The sequence below is a fragment of the Seriola aureovittata genome, chromosome 17 (genome assembly GCF_021018895.1).
Source record: "Seriola aureovittata isolate HTS-2021-v1 ecotype China chromosome 17, ASM2101889v1, whole genome shotgun sequence".
In the NCBI taxonomy this organism is placed as follows: domain Eukaryota; kingdom Metazoa; phylum Chordata; class Actinopteri; order Carangiformes; family Carangidae; genus Seriola; species Seriola aureovittata.
In genome coordinates this window covers 10,289,252-10,313,188 of record NC_079380.1, presented here as the reverse complement: position 1 = coordinate 10,313,188, position 23,937 = coordinate 10,289,252, and the positions used below count along the sequence as shown (strand labels likewise).

The 23,937-nt window shown below is 39.4% G+C and overlaps 3 protein-coding genes across 7 annotated transcripts; 1 reads left to right on the top strand and 2 right to left on the bottom strand.

Annotated features, from left to right (window-relative positions):
* Positions 1 to 12: 12 nt before the first annotated feature.
* On the bottom strand, positions 13 to 12,215 carry fmnl1a (formin-like 1a). 2 transcript variants are annotated; one of them, XM_056402626.1, is made up of 25 exons: positions 11,614 to 12,215; positions 8,376 to 8,459; positions 7,906 to 7,992; positions 7,734 to 7,807; positions 6,940 to 7,023; positions 6,687 to 6,830; positions 5,836 to 5,944; positions 5,503 to 5,624; positions 5,321 to 5,414; positions 4,892 to 4,966; positions 4,692 to 4,802; positions 4,227 to 4,376; positions 4,013 to 4,114; positions 2,936 to 3,515; positions 2,703 to 2,827; positions 2,373 to 2,575; positions 2,052 to 2,283; positions 1,894 to 1,962; positions 1,716 to 1,796; positions 1,495 to 1,624; positions 1,225 to 1,388; positions 972 to 1,073; positions 777 to 869; positions 539 to 653; positions 13 to 413 (listed from the first exon to the last, which is right to left on the bottom strand). In XM_056402626.1, exons 1-25 carry the CDS (start codon positions 11,800 to 11,802, stop codon positions 349 to 351), a joined length of 3,384 nt encoding a protein of 1,127 aa, XP_056258601.1. In that variant the 5' UTR covers positions 11,803 to 12,215; the 3' UTR covers positions 13 to 348. The 2 variants fall into 2 exon arrangements, with proteins under 2 accessions (XP_056258601.1, XP_056258602.1); XM_056402627.1 differs by having other exon boundaries at positions 5,503 to 5,579.
* Positions 12,216 to 13,884: 1,669 nt separating this feature from the next.
* Positions 13,885 to 19,382, top strand: mlx (MAX dimerization protein MLX). The gene is made up of 8 exons (XM_056402186.1): positions 13,885 to 13,987; positions 15,338 to 15,374; positions 15,529 to 15,618; positions 16,305 to 16,414; positions 16,552 to 16,654; positions 17,146 to 17,245; positions 17,654 to 17,852; positions 17,958 to 19,382. Exons 1-8 carry the CDS (start codon positions 13,949 to 13,951, stop codon positions 18,012 to 18,014), a joined length of 735 nt encoding a protein of 244 aa, XP_056258161.1. The 5' UTR covers positions 13,885 to 13,948; the 3' UTR covers positions 18,015 to 19,382.
* Positions 17,699 to 23,829, bottom strand: psmc3ip (PSMC3 interacting protein). 4 transcript variants are annotated; one of them, XM_056402190.1, is made up of 9 exons: positions 22,997 to 23,191; positions 22,038 to 22,138; positions 21,861 to 21,950; positions 21,613 to 21,724; positions 21,253 to 21,398; positions 21,082 to 21,135; positions 20,693 to 20,752; positions 20,474 to 20,568; positions 17,699 to 17,839 (listed from the first exon to the last, which is right to left on the bottom strand). In XM_056402190.1, the coding sequence occupies exons 1-8, from the start codon at positions 23,013 to 23,015 to the stop codon at positions 20,512 to 20,514; spliced, it is 639 nt and encodes a 212-aa protein (XP_056258165.1). In that variant the 5' UTR covers positions 23,016 to 23,191; the 3' UTR covers positions 17,699 to 17,839; positions 20,474 to 20,511. The 4 variants fall into 4 exon arrangements, with proteins under 4 accessions (XP_056258165.1, XP_056258164.1, XP_056258166.1 ...); XM_056402189.1 differs by lacking the exon at positions 17,699 to 17,839 and adding an exon at positions 19,953 to 20,233; XM_056402191.1 differs by lacking the exons at positions 17,699 to 17,839; positions 22,997 to 23,191 and adding an exon at positions 23,569 to 23,829 and having other exon boundaries at positions 20,340 to 20,568.
* Between the last annotated feature and the right edge of the window lie 108 nt (positions 23,830 to 23,937).

Below are 23,937 nucleotides of genomic sequence, written 5' to 3'. Positions count from 1 at the left end.
GAATCCAAAAACAGCAGTTAGAAAATTGGTTTATTTTAAAATAAAGTCAGGATCATTAATTTAATAGATGCACTCGAGGCACCACAGAAATAATTAAATTGTTTTTTATTTTTTAGCCAGATTTGGAATCAAATTCATGGACTGTTGCATTAAAAGCATCAAATAGTTCCAACTTAAGTCTATTTACAGAACAAATTCACACCAAAATGTTGGCAAAAAATACACAATGCCATATGGTTAATTATATATTTTGATATACTGTATATACAGAACACTAAAAAGATTGTTCTTTTGTCTGTATCCTTGACTGTGATTCCGGTTACATTTGTTTAAAAAAAAAACAGTGGCTCAAGTGTCCTGGCGTTGCGCTGGCCGTCGACCATCTGTCCTCCTGTATGGTGTGTTTCTCAAATCTGAGGCAGAGCAGAAGAGATGAAGGTAGAAGTTCCACCACATTTAAATATCAAACATACGGCACATGTAATATTAACATATCCTCCACATGTCTCCTCCAGGAAGCATCACGTTATTAACGTACCTGTGATGATGTCCTCCAGAGCGCCGTCCTTCCCTTCGCGCACCTGCGGTTTCACCTGCCTCTTCTTCAGCTCTGCTATCAGGTCCATCTGGGGCATCTTGGGCATCATAGGCCCCTAGTGAAGGTTAGAAAATTAAAGCCATTTTACATCAAAACACATTTTGAAGACATTATTATAACCATTTGATACAAATCTAATGATGCATCATTCCTTTACACTGAACCTTAAATCTCTTACCTTTTGTGCCCCAGCTTTGCTGGGAGATGACGACTCTTTTTCCTCACTCTCACTCTCCATTTTCTTTTTCTGCTGAATCTGTTGCTGTGCTACCTGTGTTCAATCCAGGAGAAAAAAAAAAAAACATTAACATTCAAAGCAAACACACATTATCCTGAGACGGATAAATATCAGAAAGCAGCTGCACATCCTCACCTTGTAGGCCTTTATGAAACGTCCGAACAACGGGAAAAACATGGAAGGCTGTGTGGTTTTGGGGTTCTCGCCGAAATACTCCACTACAGAGCCGTAAGCCTCCTGGAGGATAATAATAATACATTTTATTTAAAGGCGCCTTTTTGCCACTTAAGGACTGCGGATGACGGGCAAAGCGAACAAATGTGGTTTAGCACATGATAAGATGTTGTTCAAAGTTGTGTGTTAAGTTCCATATGAGCTGCGGGCTTACCTGTGCTGTCTTGCTGTCTTTGATCAGAGCTTCCAGCTGCTCACTGTTAGTTTTGATGAATTCCTTCAACACCGGGCAGTCGTCCTGAACAAGGAACTCTTTTTTGGTCATCTCCATTCCACGTTCTAATGAGCGGATATCCTGAAGAATGCTATCCAGGGAGACTGGCAAAGAAAGAGAAACAAGTTTAGTACCATTCATGATCAATATAACAATCTTCACTGGACAGCCTGAGTGAGTGAGCGTTTGTGTGTGTGTGTGTGCACATACCAAGCGCTGCCTTGTCCACAAAGTGTAGGTCAGTGTGGAAGTTGGCCAAGTCGGAGTATTTTTCTTGGATGATACCGGTGATGAATTGAAGTAGCGTCTGTGAGCGGTCAGTGGACTTGGTCTCCAACAACTGAAAAGTAAAGACATTGGAAAAAGTTGATTTGGTTATTGAGGTTTTTCTTGAAGCGACAGAGTAAATCTACAAACTAAACGCTACTCACAAGGTCCAGACTCTGCAGCCGAAAACCGTACGCTGCACCTCTCTTACTGCTGTTCATGTAGTTACCGAAGGCGAGAACAATCTGAAGGGGAAACACAAGATGTGATTTCTGCAAAATCCCACATTTTGAAGCCACATGAGTTGTTGTTGTTGTTGTTGTTGTGTTGTCTTTTACTCACTTCTAAAATCTTCTTCAGTTTCGTTGAAGACTTGATGGACATGGACGCAGCAATGATGGAGTTCAGTTGCTGCGGATGAGGCCAAAACAAAAATCAATACATCTGATTAAAATCTCAGTCTCATCCAATTCAAGCTACAGTGCATCTGACAAACTGACCGGCTGCAGCCGTTTGACCGTGTCCGGGAAGTTGCCCATGAAAGTGAGAGTGTTTATTCTCTGGTTCAGACGAGGAATCTTCCCGAAGCGCAAGATAAATTGGTCCTCGTTGGTCAGGTCCTCTAGCGGGCGGCCTTCCTTCTCATAGTTTAGCAGCAGCTTCATCTCAAAGTCTGATGGTATGAAGTGCTCAAGCAGTTCCAGGAAGTCTATGGCCAAAGACTGGTCGTACCTGTACAAAGCAGTAGTGACACATCAGATAGTGTGTTAGAGAAAGACCGCTAAAGAGGAAAAGGACAGCCATGCAACAGAAGCACATACGTCTCTATGGCGGTGCAGATCCCAGCTGGGTTCATTCCTCCCTTGCGTAGAGTGATGGCCAGATTCTTGGCTTTGTTGGGGTCAATCAAGGACATCTTGCTGGGGGCCTTCTGGACCACCTTCTTCTTCATATTAGACAGGTCTGTTGGATTACCCTGGGCCCTAGTCTTGAACTGTTCCTCAAACAACTCCATGTTCAGCTCCTGATGTAGACAGAATGAGAGGGAGCAGAAAAGAGATTTTTTTTTTTTAAGTTGGTATATCAAACAGAGTTTTCTCTCAGGATATTCTGGACAGTACAAGTGGAATATAGACAAAGCATGTTCTTACCCCTAAGACCTGCTCGTCATCTAACTCGTTGAAGACGGTGCCTGTCACCTGGTTTGGTTTTAAGGCCTGCCAGTTTAACAACGGCATCCTGAACTTGGTCTGAATTGTCTTCTTGCTCTTGAGCCCTGAGGAAACAGAAAAAGAAGATGAATGATTACATAAAGATCTTTAAAGATCCTTTGCTTACAGTTCAGCTTCCACTACTTTTCACATTCTTCTGTCAAACTCCTCACCAGATTGAGTATTTGGAGCTCCGGGAGGGGGTGGGGGTCCAACACCAGGTGGGGGAGGTGGAGGTGGGGGTCCAACACCAGGTAGGGGAGGAGGAGGTGGTGGGCCTCCTCCGGGAGCTGGAGGGGGGGGGGGGGGTGGAGGGGGAGTTGGGGGCATACAACCAGGGACCTGCACGGGAGGCGGCGGAGCAGGAGGGGCAATTTGCCCTTGACCACAAGGAGGGGGAGGGGGAGGAGGGGGAGGTGGAGGGACAGAACCAGGGGGGCTGGACTCTGGGGAGGCTTTGCTGGGCTGAGTGACCGAGGCCGGGGCCGGGGCCAGGGGCGGGGTCGGGGCTTGAACGTACTCGACCACTTTGACAGGCACAACCTGGATGTCCAGACCTCCTGAGGCGCTTCGCCCCAGTCGGATCAGCCCCTTGTCCTGCAGCTCCTGGATCTTCTCCTCCAGCTCTGAGGGGGTCTGCACGGCTGAAGTGCTGAGGCGCTCCCTGTCCTTCTCCCTCTCCCTGTCGAGCTCACGCTCTCTTTCTCTCTGCTGCAAAGAACTGACCTGGGAACAGGACTCTCGTAGGCTTTCCTATAACATAAAAACATGAATATAGACACACAACTTACAGTAAATTCACAAAGAGCATATAACACACATTCTGTTGTCAGACTTTAAAGTTTATACAATTTGTCCTGAAGGGGACATGAATGTGTACAAAATTTCACAGCAAACCAGCCAATACTTGTCGAAACATTTCACTCTAAAACAAAAAAGTAGTGCAGGAGGAAAATCACCAAAGTCATCAGGATTCACCCTCTTGGAGCCACGGATGTCTGCTCAGCATTTCATATCAATCCATCAAATATCTGTGGAGATATTTCAGTCTGGGCCAAAGTGGTGGGTGGACTGACCGTACAGACCAACAGACTGATACCACCATCCACAGAGTCATGCCGCCAATAGTGAAGATGATTATTAAATTAAAGTGAACTGCCACTCTCTTTCACCTCATTAGGGCAGATGGCCCACCTTCCTTGGCTGATTAATCATGTTAAACATTGTACATGTCATGGAGCAGCACTCACTTTGAGCAGCTCGGTCTCCTTGGTCGCCTGCATGAGGTGAGTCTCGAGTTCTGATATCCGCCCTGTCGTCTGATTCTCAATTTCCTGAAGCCGGACACTCAGCTGCAACACAACACACAGACAACACTGCTTTAACATCACAACGCCAAAGTCTCTTTTCTTTTTCTTTTTTTTTCTCATTGAGATTCATTTTTTTTTTTATTGTGCAGCTGACCTGTACGTTGTGTTCCTGCAGTTCGTCCACATGCTCCAGCACCCCTCCTCTGTTCTCAGCGTCCTCCAGCAGGGCTCCCACGTCTAACACGTTGTCCAGGTAGGCCTGGATCTGGACCTGCAGCTTCTCGCTCTCTGTTTGCTTCAGACCCTAACACACAAAACACATACAGAAATTATGTATTATGGGAATACACTCAGATGATGGAGAATAATATGATCTTTGTTGACAGTAATAATGTAGACTTGCAAGATAACAGTAATTATTCTGAAGAAGAACAGACAGTTAAAAACTATAAGCACCTAATACTACATCTGTTATTATACACAGACAGAATATGGTTGTAAAAATGTTCTAAAATGGGATACGGACAGATTCTGGTTCATCTTCAAACATAGATTTATACAACAGAAGATATACTCAAGATATTTGTAAACCACTGACTTCCTATGTACATATACTCACCTCTAGATACTTGTCTAATCCAAGGTGAGTGAACTCGTACTGCAGGTGGACACGGAAGTTCATGTTCTCCACTGAATGGACCACAATGTTTATGAACTGCATGCAAGCCACCTTGAAACAGACACAATGACAGTTATAGCTCAAGCACGTCTATAACTTAACAGTCAACCAGTGTGTAGGTAATACACTTGAGGACGTACCATGAAGTCAATGTTGCTATCATCATTGATGAAGTACTCCATCAGCTTCTCAAAGCGGTTCCTTTCTTTGCTCACCTGAGAAAAAACATCAACTTATCTGAATATGTATTTTAATTCTTGACCACATGGGGGCGTTGGGGGGTGGGGGGGTGAGGGGGGGGGATCTCTAATATGTGGTAGCCTACCTCAATCAAGCAGTTATACTCTTAGCACTGCACTACACTTGCATTTAGAACAACACACACATGCATGGCTGCGACATGAGCTAAAATTATGACTATAGCGCATGTGACAGGTGGATTTTGCCAGTCAGAGGATGACTAATGAAAGAGGGGATGTCTGAAACAATGGTATGACTGAATGAACAGCAGTCAAAGTTAAATGAGGCCAACATATTACGGTGAAATCGTTAAGAAAAACTCAGCTCACCTCCTTGAAGTTGTCAAAAGCAGAGAGAATGATATCATGCCCTCCCCTGACGAGACACACGGCAGCCAGCAACTCCAGCACGAGGGCTTTGGTCCTGATGCAGCAGAGGAGAGCGGTAATGATAGATATGGATGCAGGCAAACAGACAACACACACTTTGTCTCACACACAAAAGCGCTCACCTGGGATTCCTGCTGTTGAGACTGAGGGTGATCTCGTTCACACAGCGCGGGTGAGTCATCACCTGGTTAAAACCAGACTGAAAGAAGAAGGAAAATATAAACAGCTGGGCCCCCCCGGAGAGCTGATGCAGGAAAAGTGTTTGTGTTCAGTTTGAGAGAAAAAACAAAACTACCCTGCTAAAAATTAAGTTCAAGTTTGTGTTTTTCTTTCATCCAGCAGAGACTAGTGAAACAGGAGTGGAATTATATCAACCCACTGGCAAAAAAACAAACAAACTTGCTTGAAGAAAAACTTTTGCATGGTAAGAGAAGCAGAGGATGTTAAGACTCTACCTGGTAGTTCATGATGGCTCGCAAGCACATTATGCACACGTGTACATCATCTCTCTGGTTGGATGAATGGGACTTTTTGTGCATCTTGTTCCCCAGAGTGGAGCTTATTCTGTAGAGAAGGCGTATGGACACATGAATGAATACTCATAGAGTGGTTATTGTATGTGCAACTGCTTTGAAGTTGAGGGCCACAAATATCAAGATAACTGCAAAATAGTTCAGAGTGCATCTAGCTAATTATAACACGGCTTCCGGCACTATTTTTGACATCCACCATGTCTGTCTGACATCTGAAATATGTAATCGGGTGGAAGGAAAATAAAGAATGAAATACTCAACAAATGAGCTTAAGATGTGAATGAAGGAGAGTGTGAGAAATTGAGGTATTCATAGTGGTTGGGATGTCTCATTTTGATGAGGAGCTGCTGTCTAAGATAAGAAACAGAGTGGTATCCAATAAATAATACATAAGACATATTGATTAAGTTGAAAAGGTATTTAGCCTGCTGTACTGCTTCAATTTTACAAACATTTGCAGTTGGTTAATCAATCACTATTTATTACAACGCTTGTATTAATGAAGAATTTGTGGATTTGGACCTAAATATGCAAAATAAACAGGGAATTTTCAAGGTTCAGCTCATTTGAGAATGGTAAAAAGCTAGTCACTTCTGTGGCACTACAACGCAGCACCATCACACCACTTCTCCCTTGCGTGACTCTATTTTCTGACAGTGTGAGCTGAATGTTCCTCTTTAATAGGAATCCATGATGTGGGGGTGCACTTTATGTACAGTCACTTCTCACAGATGCTAAAAAGAAAAAAGTCTTGCTTGTCCAGAGCTTCTTACCTGACAGTCAGTGCACGGGCAGCTCTGGTCATCCCATGTGTGTGAGAGCTGCTGGGGCTCTTGGTCAAATCCTCCATCGACCTCTCTGCTGGCTTTCCTCTGTCTGACAGGGTGCCACCATTTTCAACGCTCTCCACATCAAACCTAAAAAGGAAAATAAGAAATACAAAATAAACATGCACAGTGAAAAATAATTTTAATCATAAAACAACATCAGATTCTGAGGTTGTTTTCACACCCTGCTGGTACTCACGAGGCATCACTTTGCGCATGGGACAGGTATTCCACCAGAACATCCAAACCATTGTTTTGCTCATTGAGAAACTCTTGGGCCCATCTACAAAAATAAAAGCATGAGACATTAAACACTGATAGAGGAATATGTTTTGAATTACACATCACAGACTCTGTGATGAGATTGGACTTAAAGCAACACTATGTAAACTCTTGAAAAACGAAATAACACCATCTTGCTCTTACAAATTAAACGTTAATCAATCAATAAAACAAACTCATGCTCAATTCAATACACTCAGCAGTTTTTCACTTTCAACTTTAGTTGGTCTGGTTTGACCATTAGTTTATGTTAGCAAACTTTTGATCATCATTGCTGTATAAATGCTATTACTGAGCCAGTTTGCTGACTATGACTCTTCCCTTTGTGTGCTACTGTTGCATTACATTTTAGCTTTTACAATTATCCTTTAATCCTTTAATGCTCAATGAACTAAAACTGACCGCTAATCATAATAACACTGACAATAATTGAAAACTTAATTTCTTTAGCACCTATTTTAAGGTGCCCTGTGGAGTTATTAATGCACATGCAATAGGCAGCTTTAAATAATGATTAAAAAAAATGTAGAAAGTCAAATATGTTAAAAAATGTATAAAATATGTTAAGATGAAAATTCTAAAAATAATAAAAAAGATTTTTAGAAAAGCAATAAAAGATGTTAAAGAGTAAAACAATGACATAAAATCACATTGCACATCAAACAATCAAATAAACATCAAATAGGACCCATCCCTACTCAACAAGCTTACCCAATGTGATTTGTGCGAAGTGATATCTCCAGATCTTTGAGCACCTGAGTTGCATCTTGGATCCTCTTCTTCAGCTAAAGAAGCAGAAGATTTAAGAGTCAGGACACCATTGTGCAGATAGGAAACTAAAGATGAGTCGAATATGAAGAGGAGGATGATGCTTCACACTGACCCTGCGAGACACTCCTCCTTGATCCTGGTAAAAGCTCTTGATCTTGGCCAGGTAAGTGGATGGGGGACTCTTCACCTGGAAACGCTCCTGGGGGAGAAATATTCACAGAGAACCCAGTCAAACATCAAAGCTTTTGACCGTTCATTTTATCAACAATCTGAAACTGATAACTGGAGTGGAGGCATTTGAGCATAGCATCTGACGTTATTATTGTGTGCGTAACAGACTCAAACCGCTCTCTGTTGCCATGCCAACACCTCTATCACTTGCCACCACAGAAACTGCGCTGCAAGGTTTTCTCACTGCACTGTGCTCTATACCACAGATCCACTTTGGGTGTTTATGTACTTTGTGTCAACTCCGTCCCAGTGAAGGCACCACTTCAAGGATCCTGCTCAGTTTGATGACGTTTGATGAGGTGTAATCGTGTGAAACCAGCTCATTACCAATTAAATGAAAAATGCTCTCACCTGATCACAGACTAATTCCCACTTCTTTTCATTGTCATATTGACTCAATAGCTTCAGTTTATCTGGAGGCAAGTTCATGTAGCTCTGAAAGACAGGAAGAAGAGACAGGTTTCAACTTGAAGAATCTGAAGTAATGGAAGTAAATTTATACACAGAAATACGGCTCATACATTTCGTATTCATCGCACAACAACTCATCTTAACACCTCGACTGTTGTTCAGTCCATAAATATTATACCTGGTAATTGCTTCATCTTTCCTGCTTATACAACAATGTAAACGTGTTCCAAACCACGAATGCACTTTCAGACCAAAGCACAAGGGTGTTCACTACCTGCCGGAAGCACAGATGACTCAGTGTTGACATGTCTGTATTGATGGTTGTCAGTGGGTACCATGTGCCTTGGAATTAAATATTTTTGGTTATGTATATGATGTAGTCATAACAAACAGAATTATTTAACTGATCTTAGAGCCTGTGCATGTGATGACGAAATGTCAAATTTCACGGTAATGCAAACTCTAATAAAGATAAAGATGTTGATGAAATAACGCACATACACCACCACTAACCATTTTTATTTATTTGTTGGTTTTATCACTTTTTTATTACGTAATATAACCAAAATTAAAATACAGATAATCTCAGTTGGAGATATACAGATGAAGAACCCCACCTTCTCCACCCTTTTGTGCAGATTGACTCAAACGTCTGAGGAGTTGACATTAAGAGTTTCAATTTGAGTTGCTGCCCTCAACCTACAGTAAAATGTTTGATTCGTGAAAGTCAGGTTATTCCCCCCTTCAAATGCCTTAAGAACTGAATGCTTTAATGAATTCATATTAAGTATTATGAATGATTCAGAGCCGAATAAGAGAGTTTGTGTGAAAAAAAAAAAGAACTGGTGCACCAGTGGCTATAACTGTTATGCGAGACTAATTTACTCTCAAATAAAAGGCTTTAATTACAGAGTTGTTTGTGAATAATTATATTCTTGCTCTAACATCATTTTTTTATGCAGTTATCCTCCAGATTCACAGAACCGCTGCAATCTACACCAGCCCTATCACTGCTTATACACCTGATCCACTCTGAAACACACACTCTGATGATTTACTGGCCAGGCTAATCATTTCATTTTAGGAGTTGACCTTAATTCTGATGTGTGTACTTCAACGTTTGTAGTTTGATATATTCACACCTTTAAAAAAAAAAGATAAGCATAAACGGAAATGTTGGTTTGCTGCTGAGGAGCTGGCTCGTCTTCCTTGGTGGGGCAAGGGAGGGGTCTCAATGTGGGTTTCATGGTACAACACTTGCTGAATAAATTGTCTCGCTTTGTGTCCATGTTTCACTTGCACTGACTTACATGAGCATAAGTCTGTGTTCCTTCAGTTTAGGAATAACGTAGAAATGAAGAGGAAAGTCCACTCATTTCCTTGTAGGGTTGGTTAAGCACATTTTAACACTTGAATCTTCACTTAAGAAAAGTACAGAATAACAGTTTTCTTCAGTTGAGATCGGAAGCATGTTGCTAAAAGGGGAAGTGAGGTCATACTTTCATATAGTCCACCTTTGTTTAGCAGAATATGTCACACAGATCTTGTGAAATAGTTAAGCCACACTACTCCTGTCATGACATATGACATTTACATTTTCAGAAGAAGCTTTGTCAACATCACATGCAATTTTAACATAAAGAAAGTGTTTGTTTATAACGTATACATATCTTTTATTTCAAATCTTAATGATTAATGCAGTGGTCGTTATTCTAGTTAATAGGGCATTAGAAATTCATAAACTATCAAGTTTTTTTTTTTATATCTCAAGATAAATAACAGGATTTCATATGAATATTTTTATGGATGTTGACGTTACCAAATAAAAACCTATTTGCCCTCCTTTTTAAAAGAAAATGTCATAAAGCAAAATACAAACAAATAACTTTCTTGGTAAAGTGGATAATTACTACACTTCAAGGAGGAAACATGGCTGCTGTTTGTCTGCTGACCTGGACAGTTCATGCTGTTCATCCAGAGACAAAAGAGAAGACTTTGCCCCTCTAATAATCCATGATGTAACACTTTCATGTAGCATCATAAAAAAATGAAAGGCAATTCTTTTTTTTTCACCAGTGAGCAGAGAGCAAAGCTATAACCATGGGGTAAATGAAGCTCATTTAGGTGTAAAACCTGAGATAAAGTGTTGAGGTCCACAGAGCCAGACTCTGTATTGATGTTACAGGCTGCAGTGGGTCAGCATGACATCACATTTATGGTCTTATTGCTCTTTAGTTCACTTTTGGAGCTGTTTATTCTCATTAACATGAGACATAAAAACCAGATCTTTAACTAGAGTGGAATTCTTTTGTAATAAAGTAGATATTTGTAGTTGTTGTTGTTGTTGTTATTTCCACTACAGATATGTAGGAAAAATAATCAAAGATTTAAGTGGCTCAGGATCCCTGATTGTAAACAACTTGTTTTGATGCTTTGTGATGTCTCAAATTCTCAAAATATTTGTTGTGAGGCTTTATGTTTTCCAACTTGTTGTAAGTCTGGTGAAAGAATGGTGAAACAGTTGCTTTCCGGTCTTATGGTCTCTCTCATGTAAATGTATTGCTCAACTTCCCCTTGGGGCCAGCTGCCTCTGCATGCACTAATCACCCTGTTCCTACTCTGGTATTTTCATATAAAACTGTGAAGGAAAGAAGTGCCGAGATGAACCTGGCAACTTGTTGATAACAATGTGTTTATAGTGATATCCCTACTGTGAATAGAGCAGTTATTGATAACCTTAGTGAAAATATGATGGGTAAAATGGCAGGTCAAATGATTCTTTGCTAGAGCACGTTGAAAGCTGATATTTGCATAAGTTTTTCTCTCTGTACATACCAGACAAGTGGTTTTCCAGATTTAGATGTTGTAAAAAAAATTGTGAGACTAGAAGTGGGAAAAACCAGACATATTTAGTCTGTATTCAGTTTAAATTGGTTTCTGGCAGAAACAATGAGTCATAAATGTTCAAAAGAGGACTCTAAGAACTTGCTATGTATAAAAAACTTTTAATTACAGATGATAAATTGGATGTGATTTGTTATTTCTCCACCTCCTGCACAATCCTCCCAGCATCTACCACAAAACCTAGCTGGCATTGGTGATACACCAAGTTCATTATCTCTGTGTTTTCATGTGCATTAATGGTGTGTGCATTATTGTCTCCTGTGTAGCCACTCACCAGCACCACGTTGAAACGCTTCTCCAGCTCCTCCTCTGGGGGCATGGGCAGTTTGGGGGGAGCCGGCTGCTTCTTCTGCAAGGTTGGTGTGGGGTCACTCATTCCTGAAGCTGCCCCGACTGAGTTCCTGGCCTCTCTCTGGCCCTCAGTCGTTTGCTGCTCCAAGCCCCCCGCAGCCGCATTCCCCATCACTAATCTCCACAAGTAATCCAGGGGGAAAGCTTTACACAAACCCCTTCTCCTGAGAAATCAGTGTATTCCAAAACAGAGTGACAAAAAGGAGTCCCTCCAAATGAGTAAAACAAGCAGGCCTAAAGCAAACCAAGTCTTTGGGTTTTCACTGAGAAGAACATAAAGCTGCTGGCCTACTGCCTCCGCTTTGGTCCTGAAGACAGCGTGGTTGATGAAAGACAGCAGTTTGTCCTCATGTCTCTCCTCTCATCGACCTGTTACTCTCTGTTTACAAGCACCTTTGCGAATATGGTAATGCGTTGAGCCTGGTGTGCTCTAAGAAAGGCCCCACCTATATCTCAAAACACTTTTTTCAACACTCTTTGAATAAGAACTGTCTAACCTCTGGTGAGGTTAGTACAGAGGGCTAAGCGAATGAAGAGGAAATAGAGGGGAGTGTGACACACTATGTAACACAGACAGAAACCGCAGAAGCACAAAAGCAGAAGAGTAACTTCCTGTGCATGACAGCAAAAGAACCTGGTGTGGAGGATAGGGTAGAAGGTAAACATGGTAACTGTCAGCTGCACTGTGCGTGCAGTAGTTGGATGATGAGTAAGATTAGGTAGTACAGGAATAAAAAAAACAGCAGAGAGTCCAGGGTAGAGGATACTAACCAAACAGATGCAGATGTAAAATGAAGCACAGGAAACTTTCTCCCACTTAACCATGAGTCCTCCACTACACTGGAGCCATTGGAGCCATTCATTCTATTGAAGCAAGCTTAACTTGCATGGGCCTGAAGTTACATTTGTTTTGGTCATTTCCCTTCAAGTGAGGCTAGATTGTTTGTGGCAGTCAGTAAAGGGTAGCTGCTGAGTGACAAGGTTGTGCAACAGCGCCTCTCTGTGCTTAAAGCTAAATACTGCATGTAGGGCTTCTTCTTCTTCTTCTTCTTCGTCTTCGTCTTCTTCTTCTTCTTCTTCTGATGTTCTTTTATGCTGGTTGACAATCAGCTTTCAGGTGCATTACCACAACGTACAGGGCTGTTATATTTGTGGCCTCCATATAACATTCAAGATGCTTAAAATGAGTGCAGTTGACATGGACTCTGTAACAAAAATTGGTTATGAATAGTAACTTCTAGCGCCAGTTGTTTCACCATGAAGCCTTCATGTTTTTGATGATTCGTGAATTAGTTCGCTTGAGGGAACAAATTAATAAGTTAGTTGTGGGCGGCAATTATTAATTCAAATTAATACAAATTATCAAAGTTTTTGATACAGTTGGGCAAGAAGTCACTTTTATTTTTTATTTAGATATTTGCAGTGATGAAAAATAACGCGAGTTTTGTCATTTTGAGCTGCTCTTTTACTTGGATATTTCCATTTCATGCTACCTAATACTTCTACTTCACTACATTTTAAGGGGAAAAGTACTTTTTACTGGGCTATATCAATAGCTAGTATATCTAAATGTTACTTTTCAGTTTAAGATTTTACATTGAAAACACATAAAATACAACACATTGTTAAAGATTACACCAGTAGTTTGACATCATTTTGGCTTGTAAGCCATTCATAAAATAAACCAGTTTTCTGCATTACTTTCACTTTTGACACTTTATTTTGCTGATGATACCCATTTAAGCAGTGTTTTAAATGCATGGATATTTACTTGCAATACAGTATTTTTCACATTGTTGCATTTTGAGCTGCAACAATTAGTCGTTAAAAAAATAATTGGCAACTAGCTGAATTACTATTCAGCCAATTTCAAGCAAAAATGTCAAATATCTGCTGATTGTGAAAATTTGCTGCTTTTCTTAGTCATATATGATAGTTTATAAAATATCTTTGAGTTTTGGACTGAATCAAGCAATCTTTAGACCTTGTCATCTTGAGTGTTTTTAACCTGTATATAGATATAAACTAACAGTCGATTAATTGAGAAAAATTACAGATTAATCAATATAGAAGCTAATTGTTAGTTTCAGCCCTAGTTGTATTGGTACTTTTACTTAAGTTAATGATGCCAATTGTTCTTCCAACACGGACTATTTGAAAGGAGTTCATTTTTCCGAAAGTTTTTGAAGAGTGATAAAATTGGAATTTACTAGACGGACGCGAAGGCAGCAGGGCTGTTAGTTGTATTGCATTCCAAAATGACGGACCCGTCAACGTCTCCAGAAAACCACTGGAAAGTAAGTAACTAATGTTAGCTAACCTCAACTGTTTTGTTAAGTTTATTCGTACGTCTACTGTCTGACAGCAGTGATAAATGACGCACTTTGTTTTGTCTGAAAGTTGACGTTTTGCTAACGTTGTAGAGGAACGGGGCTTTGTTAGCAACACAGCTAACGTTAGCATGCTCCAAAGTGGTTAGCTAGCTAGTTAAGTAAACAAAGCGTCATGAAGGGGTAACTCGTGTTCTTCATGTACAATTCATTTGTTTAGAAAATACATCTGCACACTGCACACACGGGCAAAATTGTACTTTCTGTTTGCATGCTTCATTTTAAAAGTCCATGTGTAAGTGAAGTGCAGATTTATTGAGCAATCAGAAAGTTGCAAATATGTACAGTTGTTAGCTTATACACCCTACAGCCACAACATTAAAACAGGCAACTGCTTTTATTGTTGAGGCTGATTAGTGTATATGCGTGGCATGTTTTAAGAGGTCATTCTGAACCATTAACAATTTGATTTAAACCTTAATTTGTAGTTTCAGTTATTTTATTTTTTTCCACGGCTTAATGGCTTGAAAAAAAATCAGTCACAACATTAAAACCAGTCACCTGTTTTAATTTTATGGCTGAGCGGTGTACAGTCAGTGTTGTTTCCAGCCGCACCACATTCAACTTGTGGGCTCATAAAACTACATTTGTGATGAGGAAAGGATTTGGTCCGTTTTGCCTGGTTAGAACTTATTGACTAAAGCTTTCAACAAGACGGTATATAATCATTATCTCTGTCGTATCTGATTATGATGTAGCAGTAGATATGGAAAAGCAGTTGACTCACATTTAGCTGTGGTCATGTAAATGTACACGTCTGTGATATGTGATGGAAAATAATCAATAAAGCTGTCAACACATACATTTTTTTAGAGGGTAACATTTGATACAGGTTTTATTCAGGCATCCTCTATTAATCTTTTTTAAGTGTAGTTGGAGAAATACTGTAAACACAAAGCAGGACTTAATGTTGAAATTGAAAATTCATTTTACTGGGTTTTGCCCATCAGAAGCTTTAGGGAAAACTGGGCCCAACTTTAGGAACCACAAATTGAATTAACTATTGTGTTGTGGTGCCCTAGATCAAACAGTTGATCTGTGATTGAAGTAGTAATTTAGTCCAGCTCTTTACACTCTACAAAACAGGACAAATCAGGGCAATGCTCAGTGGGGGTTTAGGCAATGTATTGGGCCTGCTAACTATTGGTCTATTGTCAATGTATTTGGGGCAGCACAATTTTTGCCCTTGTTATTCCAGCTTCTCAGCCTCTATTTTTTCCTTTTTCCACCTTCTGTTGTCTGGTGATGGCACGGCAGACAGACGGTGCTTTCAGCGACAGTGGCTTTGACCATAGTGAGTATTGAGTCATTTCATATCCCATTGTTTGTCATTTTATTTGATATTTAGACTATGCGATGGTGATCTTGTCTTTCTGGTCGCTGAAATTGGTATGTCAATCTATTTCTGGTCTTGCAGTGAAAGATTTTTGATGTCTGCTTCTCTGTAGGTTTCTTTGCTGAAACTGCCAGAAAGGGTACCGTCGTGTCTAGGGCCAACAGCATCGGCTCGACAAGTGCCTCTTCAGTACCAAACACAGGTATTGTGGTTGTAACAAAGATTATCTGACATTTTTGACAATTTTAAAAGAGAATATGTTCTAAATTTAGATTGTGATGCTTGACTACACCTCACACTGAATGATTTCCCTGAAATCCATGTATTTGTAGTTTGAATCCTGTTGTACATTTTAAAATTTAATTCCTGAAAAATAATTATCATTAGATCATTTGTATGTCACTTTCAGTCACTGTAAAATGACCATAGAACCTGCTTTGGTTCATTTTGCTTCCTGCTACTTATGAAAGGAAAAACCTGTTCTGCTGCTCATTGCAGGTTTTATTGGACTTGGTCAGATGTATTAAAGCATGATACGGCACATAGACACGCTAATAGAAAATAACCGATATAATGATAGCAGTGAACTTTAAAAACAGTTAGAAAGCTATATACTGCATAATTGTGTTTCATGAACTGGAGTGCAAAAGTGTTGTTTTTACAGCCTTTATTCAGATTCTGTCAACAGGGTTTTATATGTTTTATGGAGTTATGAAGTCTGTGCTGCATAACCGTCAAAGTGCTCCTCCCTCTTTGCAAGTATTTTTGCTTGTTCACCAACTAGTTTTATATCAGTTGCTGTCTGTTGATAAATATTTTGTGTAGGCTGGTTGAAAGTGCATTACAGGAATCAATATGACTTGATTGAAGCATTATATTCTTGGATAGATGATGAAGACAGTGACTACAGGCGTGAGACGTCGTATAAAGACGAGTATAAAGATCGACGGAGACAAGCACACACACAGGCTGAGCAGAAGCGTAGAGATGCTATCAAGGTAAGGCTGCAGTAGATCACAATCGGTCTCTGTGACTTACCACAGATGAACCACACACACTTTGAAAAGTTTGAGTTGGGCACTTTTAGATTTTTTTTTTCAGTAGTTATTAATGACTTTCTTATTTTTAACTTTAGAAAGGCTATGATGACCTCCAGGCAATAGTGCCAACCTGCCAGCAGCAGTCTGAATTTGCAGTGGGAGCGCAGAAGATCAGCAAGGCTACCATTCTGCAGAAAAGTAAGTTGTGATGTTGGCTTATTGAATTAACACTTATTGGTCACCCATGGAGCTGATGGAAGTGCTTGGAAAAGATTGGCATTATTATTATTAAGTAGCTTTTCAACCTGCCACAAAAACCCGAGTCACATGACTCAAATCTGCAAGCATACTGCTTATATCCCCCAATTACAGATAGTGTCTCCCAAGCTCACACTGCACAAACAAGCAAAAATGGAAAAGAACACAGGGCATACATAGATATAAATTAGCATATGTTCAGAACACCCAGATTCAATAGAAAGATGTTGGAGACAAATATCCCACAGCACAGAGGATGTCTACACTTGCTGGGGTTTCTTTAAAAGAGGAAATGGCAAACTTTCAATATTTGGCAAATGTTTTTGGAGGGACAACACCCCTAGGAAGATGGAAACTTGTCAAAAAGTTCTTCTGTCTTTGTGCAGTGAAGAAATCCCTGACTGATGTATTTCTGTATTTTGTTTTTTCAGCAATTGACTACATCCATTTTCTTCATAAAGAAAAGAAGAAGCAAGAGGAGGAAGTTTCTGTACTAAGGAAAGAAGTGATGGCATTGAAGATCATGAAAACGTAAGAATGTGGCTCACAAACTTTGTGAAATCCTGAAAAGATATTTGCCTCATTTGCATTCCAAAGTCATGAATGTTCTGCATCCGGAGACAGATGAAAAGATGGATTTTAAAAGAAATGCTGATCATGGACAAAAAGAGAAAACTCTTGAGTTAGAAATGCTTCGATAGCAGCCCTTACACAGCGTTAAGTTACTATCAGATCTAAAAAATGGAAGGAAATATCCTTGACTAAAGGCTTTAAATGCTGCGGCAGGATTTTTGTTGCGACTCTGTTACACTTGCTGTGGTGGAAAATCAATCCATCTATTGTATGGAAAGAATTAATCCTCTTTATTTAACAGTCATGGCCATTAATTGAGTTATACATTTTGTGATGCCGGTCAACAATGATTGTCTTTTTTAATAGGAACTATGAGCACATAGTGAAGGCCCACCAGGACAACCCACAGCAGGGAGATCAGGTGTCTGACCAGGTCAAGTTCAACATCTTTCAGAGCATCATGGACTCCCTGTTCCAGTCTTTCAGCACTTCTGTGTCAGTGAACAGCTTCCAAGACCTCTCTGCCTGTGTTTTTAGCTGGATTGAGGAGCACTGCAAACCACAGGTGAGGAATATTTTACAGCAGATCAGTTACAGTAATAATCATAAACATTGCTTTGTTTAATGTTGAGATAATTCTAGTTTATATGGTTCTTCTCTTCTTTCCTAGACACTGAGGGAGTTTGTCGTTGGAGTGCTCCGGCAGCTCAGTGGTCAGCTTTATTGATCGAGTGAAACCTCTGGACTGAAGTCCCAGACTTTGGGCTTGCTCTGGCCTCTCAGGCTGGAGTAAAAACTTTTATCAGCCTCAGGCCAAATCACAGTATTTACACTCACTTCAGCTCATCCATGACTCCCTGGCTGCAATTGGATTACCTCAACCCACAGTATGGGCAGAGATTAATTGCATTGATTGCATTGGATTGAGCAGTTTTATGTTTAAGAGATCACTTTTTGATCTCTTTCTGATTGCAAGTGTACATACATTGATATCTGGATATATTTCAGCCTTTGCTGACTGTTCATATTTCGTTCTATTATTCTGCTAAGAAATGCAGGTGAAATGCAACAATTTAGAATTTAAAATAATAGTTTGCAAATGAATGTGTATGTTAAATGCATTGGGCAGGCAAAACAGCACCCTGCATTAGTGTCTGCAGTAGCTGGCACTGCCAGTGGGAGGTTTCATCTGCAAGACTCTCATCACAGATTAAGTAAATGTTTGGTATTGCTTCTGTAACCTCTTAATCTAACAAATGGGAAATAGAGAGAAGGGTGAAACTCATGAGCCCACACCTTCCCCTCTGTCACATCAAGCATTTTGTAGCTTAATGCCGAACCAAAGGGCTCCTCTCAGCTTGAGCGCGCACCACTTGTGAGTCAGCCATACCACTCCTGACCTGAACCATAGCAGACCTTGGAAAATACTCCACTCCTACTCTACTGCAGGGTAACTGTCACGTATTCTAACTGTGCTATCACGAGCACGCTCTGGGGTGTATGTGCATTTTATCACCAACTATTTAAGCTTTAGTCAAACAAACTGAGGTGTATATTAATGCAACGGTGACGAGCCAACAAAAATGCTGAAATCTCATGGGTGATAGGTCTGCAACGTAGGCGGCATACAGGTCGAAAATGTATGAATCTATGTTTATATACAGTATATTGACTTTGACAGTAATTGAGCTACACCCGCACATTGTGAAGAGATTCTGTTTATATAAAGGCAGTGATTCATTTGCAGTAATATATGTCGTGTTTATTTGGAAGATGTTAAATATAAAGAGTGATTGATTTTGATAACTTGTCAGATTGCAGTTTTCTTCTCACGTCAATTGACTTAAAATCTCATCACTTGGACCTTAAGTGGTTTTAATGCCAACATGATAAATGCTATTTGCTGTGGTTGTCGGTAGATTTTGTGATCAGTAATTGTTCATTAGAAAAGGTCTGATACTCTGCATCACCATGATGAAAATGTTCTGACTGTTTAGGACTGTACTCTACACCAGTCAGGTTCCTAGGAGTTGAACACAGATTTTCACCCAATCTGTACTGAATTAAATAGATGACATAAAGCTAATTTTCTTGACAGTTTTGCCTCAATAGAGTTGCCTCAATCAAAGGGAAACACTGATTTTTGACCCTCTTTTCTTTTTGATTAAACTATTTTCTTTTGATAGTTTTACAAAAGCCATTTAACTCAATGGTGACTTTATTAGGTATACCTTTAAAATCTAATACAATCCAATCAGATTAGCCATGAATTGTGCCTTAACAAAAATAATGTCAAGACAGTTTTATTTATATAGCACCAAATCATAACTAATATTAATAATAATAATCATAATAATCATAAATTCTTCATCTAAATTATTCACAGAGACCCAACATTGAGCTTGTAGTTTGCAGTGATGTTTTCTTTGTGATGGGGGAATTAATGGCAGAGCCACTGGATTGCTTTGCATTAGGTTTTATATTTGTAGCTAATAATAATAATATCCAAAGAATGAATTCAAGTGTTAAAGGACCAGTGTGTAGGATTTAGTGACACCTAGCGCTCTGGTTGCAAATTGCAACCAACTGAATACCCCCCCCCCCCCCCCCCCCCCCCCTTCCAAGTGTGTAGGATAAACTACGGTGCCCTTCAAGTAACATAGAAAATTTAATAGCTTGGCCACAATTTCAATAAACAGTACAAAGGCTGATTAACAAAAAATGGGACAACCATAATACCTGACGGTCATGAATGACGGTCATGAATGACTGCCCATGCTTTATACACTGCAAGTGTTTCTTTTTTTTTTTTGTTTTCAAAAAACATGGCAGCAAACTGGATTTAGACATGTAATAAGAACAACAAAGAATGTAAACTAAAATAAATTGGCTAAAATAAATAATTTGTTGACACTTTCATTGTAGGCTCAGGACTGGTTTTATGGCCTGAAAAAGGGAAAAATAAAACGATGTTGCCCATGAGTTGATGTAATGTAAGTGTCTCCAAGATGACAGAGCTATTTTTGTACAAATATACTTTAAATTACAAAAGTTGTTTCTCCATTCAACTTTTATTTAAGGTGTACTTCTTGTCCAAAAGAAAGGCTATAAATAAAGTAATGTGCAATGGCTCAGACTGTTCTGATGAGTAATCTATCTCCTTAGCAGAGCACTGCAGGGACTTACATCGCTCAAGTAGCTGAACAAGCGTTTTTCTTGTTCTTTCAGTTACTTGGAACAACCACTTTACAGTCCTCATCAGTTTCGACTCCAACTTCATCCTGTAAGGGCAGCACCAGATATGTTATTCGTTTGTACTGTGAACAAAAAACTGTCACCAAAGCAAAACATGCATAGGTGTCGTAGAGTTTTGGGAAGTGAATTTCATGAGCTGCTTTCACTCACCAGGAACTCCTTTTTGCTCTTGGGATACCCCTCCAGGATTGCATTTATCATGTCTGAAGCCTGAGAGAAACAACACACAATGAAGTTTAAGGCTTTAGTGGCAACAACTTACGTCTTGAAATTATTATGAAACTACTGATCAAAATATAATATATATATATATAATATATATATATAATATAATATATATATATATATATATATAATAATATATATATATATATAATATATAATATATATATATATAATATATATATATATATATAATATAATATATATATATAATATAATATATATATATATATATATAAATAAAACAAATTTTCTGTTGATTGATGAATCTATTCATCAACTACTTGTTGCATCTCTGTATGCATATACATAAATACCAATCTCTTCCTCTTTTTCCACTCTTTCACGTAAACAGTCCGCTCTTTGTAGACCTGTAAATTAAAATATGAGTCAACTGTACAGTAAATGGTGGGAAAAATGTCAGCAGTATCTTCACCAGGTTTCTAAGATTGTGTGCTGTCACTGGAAAACATAAATACACTCCACACCTTCTCTTTCTCTTCAGGTGTGATGTGATTTGTGGCAGACTTTATCTTCTCCAGACGCGCTCTGTACTCAGAACACTCTGCTTTCAGTTCTTGGATCTCTGACATCATTTCCTCTGTTGTCAGGGAGCTGTTGAGTTCCTTCAGCTCTGTAACCATAGATTTCACACAGGGTTACACAACATCTCCTTTGTAAGAAATGTTGGAAATTCGACAAAAACATTTACTGTACTTGTGTATCAAACAGCAACATACTGTGGACTTAAACAGTGCAAAATGCTATAAGTACCAACTAGGCTCTAAGGAAACAAACAATGCTCTGTCTGAAGACATCAAATTGCAGAAATCGACAGCATACTCCACCTGCATCCAGCTGTCTGCAGCTCTGTGTGAGGGACTGCGCCTCTGCAATGAGCTCTGAGATCTGACAGTCCATTGCCTTCAAGTCTGCATCATTTACATCTTTGAACTGAGCCTGTAGGGAGGGTATACAGTCAGTCAGTAGTCAGTTTCAACTGAAACACACAAGATTATCATAAACAACAGTTTGTGCATATGTTACTTTCAGCGCCACATGTCCACAACACAGTATTTCACATGAACATACTAACCTGATCTGCAAAATAAATCTTTTGCTTGCCATATGTTTTCTCCTTTATCTTGCCCTCTAGAGCCAGCAGCTCCATGGCTTTGACAACTGCCTGGTGAATCACAAATATACAATTATTCATTCATTCATTTTAAGCTACACACCCCATTGCATGTAATGGATTAAGTGTTAAACTTACAGTTTTGCCCAATCCATGCTGCTTTTGTAAATTGCAAAAGACATCCTGTGCACTGTAGGGTCGATTCTTCTCATTCAGATAGGCAAGGATGAGTGACGTACCTGTGGACAGGTGGACAACAGGACAATCTGATCACATTCACAAACACACACATTCACAAACTGTACTTAGATGTACTACTGCATTACACTTAATACATTTGAAATATAGCTAGGTATCACAACTAGACTTCTATGCTCTTTTTACAAGTTCCTTTCATAATTGTCATTATAATGTATGTCATACAATTCGTTGGCAGTTTAATAGGAACACACGAGCTAAAACTCATGAGTTCAGTTTTTGTTGAAACTGCTTTAGAGGTGTTGATTCAACCGATTCTGTTACTCAGCCTACCCTGATTGATTTAAATAGTGTAGAAAAAGTAATAGAAACGCCCATCAGATTAACATAGTATACTTCAACAGCACCACAAAGTGCAGCCTCTGAAATGCCAACAAAGCTGAATCAACACCTTTCAAAAACTAAACATTATAACCTTCATGAACGACGATTTATTGAGGGACTGCTGCTTTAGGATGCATTAGTTCTCACTAAGTGTACCTAATAAACTGAGTGTATATCGTCTTTGTTTTGAAATTTTCCAAGAGAATTCCCTCTCTAATGAACGATAAAGTTATTTTCTACATAATGCATAGATATATTTTAGAGTCTGATTTTTAAAATAAAGCTGTCGTGTTGAAGTGGGCTTATTTGCAGTAACATCACAGATCATTTATAGTGCCCTCAGCCCTGTTAGCTTATTATACCAGGCTATGTAGCTAACGTTAGCCGATAGCTTCTTAACTAAGACTTCAAACGTATTGTACGTGGCATCTAACGGACACTGTTCGCTCGACACGAGTGTCAGACACGCCAGCTACCTGTCTATAGTCCTCACATAATGCTAACTCTCGACTTACCGTTGTCTTTTTTACTCATTTCTGACCAGTCCACTTTCACTTAGCTATTCCAAACGGAGTTTCGCGCGAAATATACGTCACGAAAAAGATCGTTTATGTGTCAAGATGCATCACACAAGTTGAACTCATTCTTCTGGAAAACTCTCCGTACATTTAGTCTCAAATATATAAATTAAAGGTTACTGTTTTGCCGATAAATATTATCAGCGCTCTTGAGCAATCTTGATTTGACCCAAATAATTTGTATTTGTTTTTAATTTTGGCTCAGTCCTACTTTGTCATGAGGTTTACGATATCCGGGGAGAAGAGCCTTGTGATAGCGTTGTCATTTTGGCTGCTCAGAGCCAGTCAATTTAGGGTCGTTGCCTAAAATATTTACATATTATGATATTTATAAATAATTACAAAATATGGCAAAGATACATGGTTATCGTGTTCGAAATAAAATATAAACGAATATTATAGGAGACATAGGTAGACGAGGAGGAGCACAGTGTGTGTGGGTGTGTGTGTGTGAGGCAGAGGGAGTGGTTCAGGTGGGAGTAGGTGTGTGTATAAAGGTGTGCACTTACCAGGTGATCAGATGAATGAGAGAGTCAGGGTTGGGTAGTAGCCATAATTTTTGTTGACCGCAAACGCTAAACTTTACCCATTTATCCATTAATCTCACTTTTGTATCTGTTTAATCTGTTATTATCATTTTTTCATACATCCATCCTCGCTACGCTGTGATAGCTCTGTACTCCTTTTACGCAATAAATGCAACAAAAGTATTTTGGATCTCAGCGTATCTTGCTTCATACCCTCCTGGCGCGTCACAGAACTATGAACCTGAGGACCCAACCTCATACTCTCAGCGGCTCATAGAATTATAGCCGCTACAAATATCATCTGCAAACAAACAAAAAAAACACTTGTTGATACTGTTGCTTAGGGAGGAT

Bases quoted from the DNA above. Each gene is read 5' to 3' on its own strand.
- fmnl1a (XM_056402626.1), bottom strand. From the start codon at position 11,802: ATGGGGAATGCGGCTGCGGGGGGCTTGGAGCAGCAAACGACTGAGGGC. The intron at 7,808-7,905 runs GTCAGTGTGAAG...CTGCTTCTTTAG, and splicing joins AAGGAGGAGTGTCTCGCAGG to CTGAAGAAGAGGATCCAAGA. The intron at 3,516-4,012 runs GTGAGTGCTGCT...TTTATGTTATAG, and splicing joins AGGAGACCGAGCTGCTCAAA to GAAAGCCTACGAGAGTCCTG.
- mlx (XM_056402186.1), top strand. From the start codon at position 13,949: ATGACGGACCCGTCAACGTCTCCAGAAAACCACTGGAAA. The intron at 13,988-15,337 runs GTAAGTAACTAA...ATGGCACGGCAG, and splicing joins CTCCAGAAAACCACTGGAAA to ACAGACGGTGCTTTCAGCGA. The intron at 16,655-17,145 runs GTAAGTTGTGAT...TTGTTTTTTCAG, and splicing joins GGCTACCATTCTGCAGAAAA to CAATTGACTACATCCATTTT.
- psmc3ip (XM_056402190.1), bottom strand. The intron at 21,951-22,037 runs GTAAGTTTAACA...GTGATTCACCAG, and splicing joins AGCATGGATTGGGCAAAACT to GCAGTTGTCAAAGCCATGGA. The intron at 21,399-21,612 runs GTGGAGTATGCT...CTATGGTTACAG, and splicing joins CTGCAGACAGCTGGATGCAG to AGCTGAAGGAACTCAACAGC.